Raw genomic sequence first — 13,709 nt, 5'->3', positions numbered from 1 at the left:
TTCAGGCTCTTGGCTGAAGATAAGATCAATATAAATGGACGATGAGAATCTCGAGATTAATAGAATGTGCAGATTGTGCACTGCTACCAAGAATCCAACAGCTGTTTAGTTCTGTGCTTAGCTTGGCGTCTGGGCTGTGGTACGAGAGAGAGCAGAGCGCCGTGAGCAGACCAAACCATGAGCAAAGCAGCAGGGATAAATATACACCACCATAAGGAAATGCAAGATATAAATGGATACAAAGCACCCTTATTTATCGAATTTTCTGCCCCATGCCCCCTGCCCCAACAGTCTGACTCTCACAGGGGGTTGGGAGGTTCACACCAAGGTTCTGGTACCTCTCCCAAGTGGCTAACCTTCATGTTTGATGCATGGGTCATCGGTATTCGCCCGGTTCTTACCCAATATCCGGGGTTAAGTTATGAGGACAGACTGCATGGACTAGGCTTGAGTATAGCAGATTCAGGATGATCTGATTGAGGAGTTTATAATGTTAAAGGATTCAATCAGATAGATATGGGGAAAGCTTTTCTCTGGCCGAGGGGACATAAGCTTAAAATCAGAGCTAAGCCATTGAGGGGTGATGTCAGGAAGCACTCCTTCACACAAAGGGTCATAGAGACCTGGAACTCTCTTCCCCCAAAAAGCTGTGGGTGCTGGGACAATTAAAAGTGTAAAACTGAAATTGGTAGATTTTTGTTAGGAAAGAATATTAAGAGATAAGGAATCAAGGTGGGTAAATGGAGTTGAGATACAGGTCAGTCATGATATCGAATGGTGGAGCAGACTCAAGGGGCTGAATGGCCTTCTTCTGTTCCTAATGTTCCTATGTTTCGTATGTTTCGCACCAAGTCCTACTCACCCATCACCCCTGTGCTCGCTGACCTACATTGGCTCGAAGTTAAACAATGCCTCGATTTCAAAATGCTCATCCTTGTTTACAAATCCCTCCATGACCTCACACCTCCCTATCTCCGTAATCTCCTCCAGCCCCACAACCCTCCAAGATGACTACGCTGTAATATATATAGCCCCACCCAGTGGACTACTGTGGTAATGCAGCCATTGCTGTTTGCAACAATAAAGAGGGAACAGGTCACCTGACGGGTTCCCAAAGTTATCAGCCATCTTAGAACCTGTGTGTTTGTGAGGTTGTTCAGAAGATAACACATTGGCGATGAAGGATAGGATTTCTGGATAACCTAGCTGAAATTTTTGTTGGTGGATGATTCAGCCAACCGACAGGGAGACTTTGAGAGCTTCTTTGTTTTGAGTAACAGCTAAAAATCCAAGGTAAATTGCAAGCACACATGTCTGTTACCAGAGTCCAGATGGCTACGCCTATGGCAGTAATAGGGTGCTTGGGTGAATTGCATTGTGACCGTGAAACTTTCGGAGCATATGTGGAGCAGCTAGAAATATTTTTCGCTGCAAATAGTATCATCGAAGTTCCTGTTGATGTAAACTGTAACTGGGTGGTTTTAGAATGGAAATGGGCTATTTTCTTGACTGAAGCAGGCCCGAGGTGTACGAAACCCTGAAAAATGTGCTTGTTCCTGCCAAGCCAAAGGACACACCATTGAAGAAGATTCTAATCAAGTTAGAACAGCACTACAGTCCTGAGCCTCTGGAAATTGCTGAAAGTTATCGTTTCAGAATACGAGATCAGTTAACCGATGAAAATATCAGTGAGTACATTGTAGCATAAAAGAAGCTATCAATTTGCTGTCATTTCGGAAACTTTCAGATCCAAGCATTGCGTGACCGCTTTGTTTGTGGGATGAAAAATGATGTGATCAGAAGAAAGTTATTGACAACTCCTAACTTGACTATGTCAATTAACATGGCCGACCAATACTCCCGAGAATTTCATACCATTTCCAGTCATCAGACAACCGAGGTGAATCGCCTGCAGGTTAAAAGTAAAAGGCAGTTGGGCCCCAAGGTCTCAGCAACTGCCAATGGTAACAGAGCATTGAAGTCATGCTATCTGTGCCTGGGACAACACATTGCTCAAAGATGTCCATATATGAAGGCAGAGTGTTTCTTCTGCAGGAAAACTGGGCATCTTGGGAAGGCATGCCGACTGAAGAGTAAACTAACTTTCAAAGCTATAAGTAGAAATCCGCAGAGACTACTTAGCATGGAAGAAAAACAACAGAACGAGGAGGTTTTAGAGCTACACATCATCAGGAGCACGAGGGTAACTAACAGTGATACAAAAAGTATCATCATCCACGTAGATGTTGCAGGAACCAAGATACCCATGGAAATCGACACTGGTGCATCCGTGAGTGTATACCGGAATCGCTATATCTCGACAAATTGCGTGATTTCCCATTGGAGAAATCCAAGGTAGAGCTGCGAGGCTACTCAGGAGAGAACATTCCTGTGGTAGGTCGTATCACCGTACCGATGAAATACAAGGATCAATTTCAGAGCTTGCCTCTCTTAGTAGTGGCAGGAGACAAGCCTGCCTTACTCGGAAGAAATTGGTTGGGATCATTGAAGCTGGATTGCAGAGATTTTTTGTGTTGAAACGAGATTTGCATCAAAGGGTGATGCCATCAAGAAGTATCTGAAGGTGTTCTGCGAAACGGGCAGTCCAATCCAAGGCTTCAAGACGAGTGTCAGGGTACAGAAGGACGCTAGACCAGTTTACTGCAAGCCACATCCCGTACCATATGCACTCAAGGAGAAAGTTGAGCAATAACTCAATAGATTTAGAGACTGAGAACATTATCTCTAAAATAGATCGATGTAATTGGGCTGTACCCATTGTTGTTGTACCTAAGTCCGATGATAAGGTAAGGTTGTGTAGTGATTATAAAGTAACCGTAAACCAGGTTCTAGAGGGTAATCTTCCCAATACATTGCCAAATGTAGATTTGGTCACAACACTGACAGGTGGTCAGATCTTTTCAAAGTTGGATCTTACAAATGCCTACTTACAACTTGAACTAGATGAGGAGTCCAAGTCATACTTGACTATAAATACTCATCTAGGCCTATATCAATTTAATAGGCTACCATTTGGAGTGTCTTCTGCCCCTGCCATATTCCAAGGGCGATGAATCAGTTTTTGCAAGGCATTGAAGGGGTAATATGTTATTTAGATGACATACTAATTTCAGCACTAAATAGGCAAATTCATAATAACATATTGAATGAAGTCCTCAAACGGCTAGAGAAGCACAGAGTATGAGTGACTCCTCGCAAGTGTGAGTTATTTCAAAACTCAGTGGAGTACTTAGGATACAGAGTAGACAAAGATGGTTTACATCCAACCAAGGGAAAGCTGGATGCAATCAGAAATGCACCCACTCCCAAGAATGTCACTGAACTTCGATCATTTTTGGGTCTTTTGAACTATTATGGGAAGTTCCTACCAAATTTGGCTACAGAATTACATCCACTGAATGAACTCTTGAAAAAACAGGTCCATTGGAAGTGGTCAGAAGAATGCGACACAGCATTCAAGGAGTGTAAAAGCCAGTTGGTGGAGAGCTCTATGTTAGTTCATTATGACATATCTTTTGCTTCTGCTTCACGCAATCTCAGTACCAGTGAGAGTAAGTATGCGCAAATCGAAAAGGGAAGCTTTCGCATTAATTTTTGGGGTCAAGAAGTTTCACAAATACTTTTATGGTCATAGGTTTACCATCGTTACAGACCGTAAGCCCCTAACAGCAATCCTCTATCCAAAGTCCCCAGTTCCAACGTTAGCTGCAGCCCGAATGCAGAGATGGGCTTTGATTTTGTCAGCATATGCATATGATATTGAATACAGACTATCAGTTGATCACAGTAATACCGATGATATGTCTAGATTGCTTTCCCCATCACAAGTTACACCCGATAGGGAAGAAGTGTTTTATTTTTCATACATTGATGAACTGTCAGTCACAGCAGAAGAGATTGGTAGAGCAACCAAACGTTGCCAAAGGTGTATGATTACATCGCAAATGGCTGGCCAAACCAGGTAACAGACAAAGATATTCATCCATTGGATGGAGGTGTGAGCTGTGAGGAGGATGCTAAGAGGCTGCAGGGTGACTTGGACAGGTTAGGTGAATGGGCAAATGCATGGCAGATGCAGTATAATATGGATAAATGTGAGGTTATCCACTTTGATGGCAAAAACACAAAGGCAGAATATTATCTGAATGGCGGCAGATTTGGAAAAGGGGAGGTGCAATGAGACCTGGGTGTCATGGTACATCAGTCATTGAAAGTTGGCATGCAGGTACAGCAGGCGGTGAAGAAGGCAAATGGTATGTTGACCTTCATAGCTAGGGGATTTGAGTATAGGAGCAGGGAGGTCTTATTGCAGTTGTACAGGGCCTTGGTGAGGCCTCACCTGGAATATTGTGTTCAGTTTTGGTCTCCTAATCTGAGGAAGGACATTCTTGCTATTGAGGGAATGCAGCAAAGGTTCACCAGACTGATTCCCGGGATGGCAGGACTGACATATGAGGAGAGACTGGGTCGACTGAGCCTGTATTCACTGGAGTTTAGAAGGATGAGAGGGGATTTCATAGAAACATATAAAATTCTGACGGGACTGGACAGGTTAGATGTAGAAAGAATGTTCCCGATGTTGGGGATGTCCAGAACCAGGGGACACAGTCGAAGGATAAGGGGTAAGCCATTTAGGACTGAGATGAGGAGAAACTTCTTCACTCAGAGAGTTCTTAACCTGTGGAATTCTCTACCGCAGAGAGTTGTTGATGCCAATTGATTGGATATATTCAAGAGGGAGTTAGATGTGGCCCTCACGGTTAAAGGGATCAAGGGGTATGGCGAGAAAGCAGGAAAGGAGTACTGAGGTGAATGATCAGCCATGATCTTATTGAATGGTGGTGCAGGCTCGAAGGGCCGAATGGCCTACTCCTGCACCTATTTTCTATGTTTCTATTCTTCATTCGTAGGAATGAATTATCATTCGATAAAGATTGTATCATGTGGGGTGCAAGAGTGATTATACCAAATAAATTCAGGACCAAATTATTAGGAGATCTTCATGAGCAGCACCTGGGAATGTGCTTGACCAAGAGTTTTGCATGCAGTTACTTATGGTGGCCAGGTCTAGATAAAGATATAGAGCACATCATCAGTCAGTGTACGACATGTCAATCGGTAAGCAAGCAACCACCATCAGTACCATTACAGCCATGGAAATGGCCTCCCAGGGTGTGGCAAAGGTTACATGTAGATTTTGCTGAGCTAGAAGGACAACAATTGTTCATTGTGATTGATAGCCATTCGAAGTGAGTTGATGTGTTCCCAATGTGGAAAATAACAACAAGTAAACATTAGTAGGGCCCGAACTTGGTCAAAGCCAAGTTCCGCCCAAGTGCGGCCCAAAGGACCGCCGAGATACCTGACGGTACATTGCGCGGGGGTTTCGTGAGAAAGTCCTTGAAAGACCGCCCGGCGGCAAAAAACCAATTTACGCCGTGAATTTGGGTGACAGCGGGCGGGAGCTCCCAATCTCGGCGGGAAATGTAATCCTCGTCAAAGTGTCGCCAAGGATTGAGTCGGGCCCAAGGAGGGGGAGTAGATAGTAATAAAAATTTTCACCAAAAAAAAACAATGGAAGACCTTCAGGGGACTCCGTACACATAAATCACTGAAAAAAAATTAATAAAAGAAGTTCACTAATCTTTTTTTGCAGGTCTTCATACTTACTGTCGAGGCTAGACCTGCCTCCATGCAGCGCTCCTTCCCCCGACTGCCGCCGACTCCCACCCACACCAAACTGGCAGCTCGGCGGGCGGGAGGACACTTACGCGCCTTGCGCGCTAGCGGACGTCAGCAGGCAATTCCCAGCGGTCCTCCCCTCCCGCCGGCAGGAGGCCTGCACGAAACTGGCATCGAGGGGAGACCAGCCTCAAAAAGTCGCCGGCAGCCAATGGCAGCAGGCGGTGAGTCCACCAAGTTCGGCCCTACACATTTTGTGAAGATTATTTTCTTCATTTGGCCTCCCAGAAGAAATTGTTTCTGATAATGGCCCACAATTTTGTTCAGAAGAATTTGCACAGTTCACGAGCAAAAATGGTGTGAAACATACCAAGATTCCACCGTGCCACCCTTCTTCGAATGGTGCAGCAGAGCGCACAGTACAAATTGTAAAACGTGCCCTCATCAAACAGATGTTGGTTCCAAATCCAAAGAAATGACAGTTGTCATTGGACCACAAATTGGCTAATTTTCTAATTACTTATTGTAATACTCCTCACACAACTACTGGTAGAACACCAGCAGAACTGTTTCTCAAACGACAGCCATGAACCAGATTCTCATTGTTAAAGCCGAACTTGTCCGTAGAAGAGACACAATGAAGACAGAAAGGGAATCATGATAGAGGTAGAGTAAAAGAGAGAGAAGTGTGAAATTGAATCAGAAGGTGAGAGTGAAGAACCATTGTCATAAATTGTTAAAGTGGTCACCAGGAAGAGTGTGGTCCTTGCACATATTTGGTCAAGATGTTTGATCATGGACAGGTGAGGTTTGTTCACATTGATCATATTTTACCTACAGATGTGGAAGGAGTTGAAAGTTGGAATGATTCGATTATTTCTGACTCATCAGATAGCTTTAATGTACTGGAAGCAAGTCTGAGAGAAAGTCAGAATTTAAGTCTGAGTCCGAGTCAGGCAGACAAACACTCTGAAGTTAGAGAGAGTTCAAATGTAAATCAAGGCCATCCCTTGGAGGAAAGCTTCCCTCAGGATCAGCCTCGAATGAGTCTAATTCAACACCATGTTTGGAAGGTTCTGTTCGAGAGCGAAAGTATCCTCTTCGAAACAGAAAACCAATGGCTAAGTTTGATTTGTAAATATGGCAAAATAATTTGTTATGTATAACCATGCAAGTTATGTATGATGATCGTTGTTATAATTACTTCTTCATTAAGGAGGGAGAAATGTAATATATATAGCTCCACCCAGAGGACTACTGTGATAATGCAGCCATTGCTGTTTACAACAATAAAGAGGGAACAGGTCACCTGACAGGTTCCTGAAGTTATCAGCCATCTTAAAGCCTGTGTATTTGTGAGGTCATACAGAAGATATCACATGCTCTCCTCTAATTCTGCCCTCTTGAGCATTCCTGATTATAACTGCTCAACCGCTGGGCCGTGCCTTCAGCTGCCTGGGCCCTAAGCTCTGAAACTCACTCCCTAAACCTCTCCGCCTCTCTTTCCTCCTTTAAGATGCTCTTAAAACCTACCTCTTTGACCAAGCTTTTAGTCATCTGCCATAATTTCTTCTTATGTGGCTCAGTGTCAAATGTATTTGTTTTGCTGTGAAGCGCCTTGGGAGGTTTTAGTACGTTAAAGATGCTATATGAATACAAGTTGTTGTTGTTTCGATCCACTTACAAACATGGATGATTTTCCAATCTCTAACCCAGGGGCATTAGAACCAATTATTGGACCTCAATTTCTGCTGTTAGTGAATTCTGTACAACTTGTGGAGCTGCGTTAGGGTTAGAGGCAACATATTGTATTTGCTAATCTCGGAGATGCTCTGCCTCTATTAGCATAATCCCATGTCCATCCAAGAGCCTAAATATTGGACTTTCCCGGGAGGTGATTCCTCTGTGCAATCTATGAATGAAACTGTAACTCTATTTATAAAGGACATGTTTATGACTGCTCTACATTCTGGTCCAGCACGATTTAGTAACAGATCCATTCTTTTTGAACCATCAGGCCAAAATGGAAGCCAGCAAGATGAGACTAAATGTCAAATTACAAAATGGAGAATCTTACCTCATAAATGAATAGAAGGAAGAATAGATAAACAGACAGATGGACAGATAATGAGCGTTCGTTGATTTTTGGAAGGATCACATGGCCTCCCATCAAGTGTATTTTTCCATGTGATTTTGGATTTAGAAAATATACCCATATCAGTAAAAATACATTGGCTCTTCCACACCTTATTGGTGTCAATTGTACACACAAGAAAATATATGGCAAAATAGCCCCAAAATACTCAGGAACACAGGGAGAGCAAGAGATATGCCGATCAAGTCTGTTGAGGAGAGAAAGCCAGTTACATAACTTCACTACACCCTGACACTCTCTGTTTCTGATGATCCACAGAGAGGGGAAATTTCACCTTTACTGTCGGCAGTAACACCGTAACTCGATTTACAGCCGATTCACCACCAACGTAAATCTGGGGGGGGGGATCGGGGGTGTAAACCGGGGGGTGTAAATCAGGGGGGGATAAATCAGGGGTGAATTGGGGAGGGGGTGTAAATCGGGGGTGTAAACCGGGGGGTGTAAATCGGGAGGGAGTGTAAATTGGGAGGGGGTGTAAATCGGGCGTAGTATAAATCGGGGTTGAATTGGGGGGGGCGGTAAATTGAGGATGTAAATCTGGGGGCTGTAATTCAGGGGATGTAAATCAGGGGTGGGGGGCTAAATCCAGGGGGGGGCGTAAATCCAGGAGGGGGCGTAAATCCAGGGGGGTAAATCCAGGGGAGGGTAAATGGAGCAGTGAATCCTTTAGCGTCCGTTTCCCGGAGAGCTGTACAAGTGAAGGTTGGGCCTCCGTGTGTGTGGAAGTGCTGACAGTTCCACTGTCTGAGGAACTCTGCCAAGTAATGACCTGGAACAACAATGTGGTGCATCGTTGGGTTGTCTTTAAACCTACATCCTAACAGCAGAGAGACTTTGCTGTAAGCGTTGCCTGTCTCCTGATTGTGGCAGCTGTACTGCCCCTCCCTGGATGGATTGGCGCTGAGAAGGGTGAGGTGTGATCCACTTAGCTCCACGTCTCCTGCCTCCATGATCTTGATGTCGTTCAGCCTCCACTCAGCCGCTCCATCGCCCGTGTTGTTGCAGCTGAGGGTGATATTCCTCCCGATCTGACCATAGCGTGTGGGAACACCTGAAATACAACAACAACTTGTGTTTATAGCGTGCCTTTAACGTAGTAAAACGGCCCAAGGTACTTCACAGCAGTGTTATAAGATAAAACCGATTCATTTGACACTGAGCCACATAAAAAGAAATTACGGCAGATGACCAAAAGCTTGGTCAGAGAGGTAGGTTTTAAGGAGGACCTTAAAGGAGGAAAGAGAGGTCGAGAGGCGGAGAGGTTTAGGGAGGGAGTTCCAGAGTTTGGGGCCCAGGCAGCTGAAGGCACGGCCGCCGATGGTTGAGTGATTATAATTGGGGATGCTCAAGAGGGCAGAATTAGAGGAGCGCAGACATCTCGTGGGGGGGGGGGGGGGGCGTGGTTGTGGGGCTGGAGGAGATTACAAAGATAGGGAGGAGGCAAGGCCATGTAGGATTTGTAAACAAGAATGAGAATTTTGAAATCGAGGCATTGTTTAACCAGGAGTCAATGTAGGTCAGCGAGCACAGGGGGTGATGTATGAGTGGGACTTGGTGCGAGTTAGGACATGGGCTGCTGAGTTTTGGATGACCTGAAGTTTACGTAGGGTAGAACGTGGGAGGCCAGCCAGGAGTGTGCTGGAGTGGTCAAGTCTAGACATGGATGAGGCTACAAGCAGAAAACACTGCAGGCTTGACTTAACTTGGCAATCTATGTTTGTTTTTTGTGGAAGCACTTATCCCAGGCTCTCCTGCTCGCTCAGTCACTACATGCATTGCATCGCCTGACACTGTATAGACCAGGAAGATCCCCTGTTTGTTCTTGGGCTGTACTGAGTTAGTTGAGGCCATTGTGGGGACACTCCAATTATCCTCAAAGACCCCAAGCGGTGGATGTAAAAGATCAGCCAGTGTTCCCGCTCCTGATCACTATCCACTGGCCTCTCTGGGAGATTGAAGTGTGGTGATGTTGGATACGGGCAGGTTAAGGACAGGCTGGGATGCATTCTACAGTTGAATAGCCGCCTAGATTCAACATCTGGGTTCAGTCATGGAAAATACATTGAAACTAAGCTCAATAGCTGCCAGTGGATACATTGGGGGAGAGTAAAATGATTGAGATTGATATCTTTGGTTTGGTCCATGTTTCTTACAGTGTTTTAATGTATTGCCATCAATAAGTTGCAGAGTTCCTGTTGCAGTGCCTAGAAATTGGCCTCCTTAGTGCCTCCCATTATCGCCTCCGGGGGGCACCTTCCACTTAACGACCGGGCGTGGCGAGGTGAATGACTCCCGCTAACTTCGGCGGGTGGTTTGCGGCGGCGGTAACACGTTGTGCCCCGATCTCAATCGCCTGGAGATCATGATGTCATCGCCGTGCGCAACGCCCCAGCTCCAAACTTGGGTTCCGTCCCCTGCAGCATCGCGGGGACAACACTGACTGTTGTGGGAGGCGTCCATCGGGAGGCCGGGCGCTTCGGGGGGGTGGGAGGGGAGGCGCAAGTTAAAGGGGAAGTGGCCGAGGCAAGTACAAAATAATCTCAAATGCTGTCTTTGAATTATTTTCGTTGCATTTCGCCCGCAATCGATCAGCCCGGCATCTGCTGCAGTGCGTGGGGCTGATGGGGCCGGATCGCGGGAGTGGGTGGGGCTGATCGGGCCGGATTGCGGGAGTGGGCGGGGCTGATGGGGCCGGATCGCAGGAGTGGGCGGGGCTGATGGGGCCAGATCGCGGGAATGGGCGGGGCTAATCGGGCTGGATCGCAGGAGTGGGCGGGGCCGGATCGCGGGAGTGGGCGGGGCTGATCGGGCCGGATCGTGGGAGTGGGCGGGGCTGATGGGGCCGGATCGCGGGAATGGGCGGGGCCGGATCGCGGGAGTGGGCGGGGCTGACCGGGCCGGATCGCGGAAGTGGGCGGGGCTGATGGGGCCGGATCGCGGGAGTGGGCGGGGCTGATGGGGCCGGATCGCAGGAGTGGGCGGGGCTGATCGGACTGGATCGCGGCTGCAATCGGCGAGTAGGTAAGTTCTTCTTTCGCAGAGCCTGTAGCAATGGCCCTTCCCTTTAAGGGAGGGAAGGAGCCTCATCTCCCGGCAGTTCTGCACGGCACAGTGTGCATCGCTGCTCCACCCACTGCCCCGTCTGCTGCCCATAGTGCTCCAGGAAGGAAGTGGAGCCCCTGATTTAGCGCTCCCCTGCCTGTCTGGAGCGCAAATGCCGATTTAAAAAAATCATTAGCACCTGGCGCTCCAAACGGGGCGCCCCAAATGTCTCCCCCCAGATGTCTATATTAGATTATCGGGTCATTACCACACTGCTGTTTGTGGGAGCTTGCTGTGCACAAGTTGGCTGCCGCATTTCCCACATTACAACAGTGACTACACTCCAAAAGTACTTCATTGGCTGTAAAACGCTTTCAGATGTCCGGTGGCCGTGAAAGACACTATATAAATGCAAGTCTTTAGTTTTATAATGTCTGTCTCCCCCTGGAGACACAACATAAATGACACAGATCCTGCAAGTCTGTGGACTTTCACTTCACAATTACCTATTAAAGCAAAGCCTGCAGATAACCAATAAAACCGCAGGTAACAATCTCAGACCATTCTTTAAGCAATGTTATCAAAATTCGATGTAGAAAACAGAACAAGTGTTAAAATGATTGGATTGTTTTCTGTGATGATTAAATGATTTAAACAACCTATAATTTCATTATAATTCCAAATATGCTACATATGAAAAGTCTCCCAGCAAACATTCTGATGGACAATATCATGGAAGTGAGCTGATAACACAGGAAGGAGGGGCATTAACTGGGAGGACACAGATTTAAGGCAATTAGCAAATGCCCTGGAGGTGAGATGAGAGATTTGTTTTGCACAGCGAGCTGTGATGATCTGGAATGCACTGACTGAAGGGATGCTGGAAGCAGTATATCTCATTAAAAAGGAAAGATTTGCAGAGCTATGGGGAAAGAGCAGGGGGAATGGAACTAATTGGATCACTCTTTCAAAGAGCCGGAACAGGCACGATGGGTCGAATGGCCCCCTGCTGTGCTGTAAGGTGCTATGAGTCCAGGTCAGGGGTCACAAGTAAACAATAAATGGAACGATCACTCCCTGGAACTGCTCAGAACAGTGCCATCTTGATGTGGGACTGGGTAAACAAGGACCTTGCATCCTGGTGCATCTCACCCCCTCCCGAAACAGTCAGACTGAACCAGTCAGCAAAGGACAGAGCTGCCTGGCCTTGGCCTCTGGCATTGTCCGTGATGGCGGAGCTCAGTTGCTGCCTGTGGGCCAACCTGGGCGCGTATTCTGCCCGATTGGCTAGACCAGAGTTCCTGGTGTTGAAACCGGCTGTAATGTTTGTACCTGTGAGTATGCTCACAGGTTTAAAGAACTGTTGAGTTGTCTACCGGTACGCTCGCGGTCTAGGAGGGGCTGGAGTGCATCATCACCCCCGGCAACCAAATTTTAATTTGTCCATTTAGGTTCACAAAGTTTTATTTGTTAATTTGTGGGTTCTAGTACCCCTTTAATAAGGGAGCACTCGGCTTTATCGTTTAATTAAAATAGTTGCAGAGCTGTTGAGTTGTGAGTGGCTTAGCCAGTCATGTGATGTTCACAAGACTCAATAAAACCCCAGCCAGTTGAGTCGCGGTCATCCACGATGAGGTATGCAGTTGTGAGCCTGGTGGATGAACTGGTAATGCGTAGTGTGATTGTTAAACGTTTGTTAATAAACCAGCTAGTTCTTAATAGCAATGTGTTGCTGTGAATTCTTAAGGAAAGATCCCGTGAAGCAAATACATTACAATCAACATCACTAAAAACACTAAAATCTTGTCATTATCACATTGCTGTTTGTGGGAGCTTGCTGTGCACAAATTGGTTTCCTACATTACAACAGTGACTACACTCCAAAAAGTACTTCATTGGCTGTAAAACACTTTGAGACGTCTGGTGGTCGTGAAAGGCGCTATGTAAAAGTAAGTCTCTCTTTTTATTAGAAGAGGAGTCCCAAACTTGGTGAAAGGGATAGGGTTTAAGCAGCATCTGGACAGCCTGAGCCCCAATGGACAAGAAAACCAAACCACCCAAAACATGGCGGGCAGAGCTTTCAACTGCGGCAGAGAGTAAAACGTGTGATATTGGGTCAGCCGCCCATTCTACGCCCCGCCCAACGTTGCTTTCTATAGACGTCAGTGAAGGGGAAAATCAGGCGGAGCTTATAACAGGCGACTGGTCCACGTGCGCCCGTTCCATCCCCGCCCCCCCGCTGACACTGAACGTTCTGCCCAGTTTCCACAACATAGCAAGAATGGAAATGGCCTGAAGCGTTTGCCATTTTTGTCACCTACTTTGTGAGTGGAGTTAGAGATTTTGAGCAAGTATCTGGGTACTACTGACCTCCCACGATGGGTTCTCCCTCTGTTGTGCTGCTGGTATTTAGCAGCACCATCACACTACCAAGGATTGCAAGCAGCTTCACGTACATCAGGGACATCTGTGAACTGAAATGGAGCCATCAGACTAAAGGGGAGGCAGACCTACATTTACAAATTCTACTAAATAATTCTGTATCACAAACAAAAGATTTGAACTTATTTTCCATATTTACAGATTAAACTTAACCACTGGTTTTCTGTTTTGAAGAGGATACCTTCGCTCTGGAACAGAACTTTCCGATCTTGTTGTCGAACTTTGAATCATTCTGGGCTGAGCCTGAGGAGAGTTTTTCTTTGAGGGCTGACGTTGATCTACATTTGAACCAACGCAAAATACTGCAGATGCTGGAATCGGAAATAAAAACAAAAAGTGCTGGAAATCTCTGTGGGTCAGGCAACAT

General features: G+C 46.3%; 1 protein-coding gene across 1 annotated transcript in view; it reads right to left on the bottom strand.

Moving 5' to 3' along the window:
• LOC139229236 (interleukin-27 subunit beta-like) overlaps positions 1-13,358 on the bottom strand; it is a 63,921-nt gene extending 50,563 nt beyond the window's left edge. Inside the window, exons 1-2 of the mRNA XM_070860895.1 lie at positions 13,271-13,358; positions 8,673-8,909 (exon numbers count right to left, since the gene is read on the bottom strand). Coding sequence (XP_070716996.1) covers positions 8,673-8,909; positions 13,271-13,358 — 325 coding nt within the window. The remainder of the gene's footprint in view (positions 1-8,672; positions 8,910-13,270) is intronic.
• Between the last annotated feature and the right edge of the window lie 351 nt (positions 13,359-13,709).

This window comes from Pristiophorus japonicus, chromosome 18 (assembly GCF_044704955.1).
Source record: "Pristiophorus japonicus isolate sPriJap1 chromosome 18, sPriJap1.hap1, whole genome shotgun sequence".
In the NCBI taxonomy this organism is placed as follows: Eukaryota; Metazoa; Chordata; class Chondrichthyes; family Pristiophoridae; genus Pristiophorus; species Pristiophorus japonicus.
This window is presented reverse-complemented; position numbering and strand designations above follow the sequence as displayed.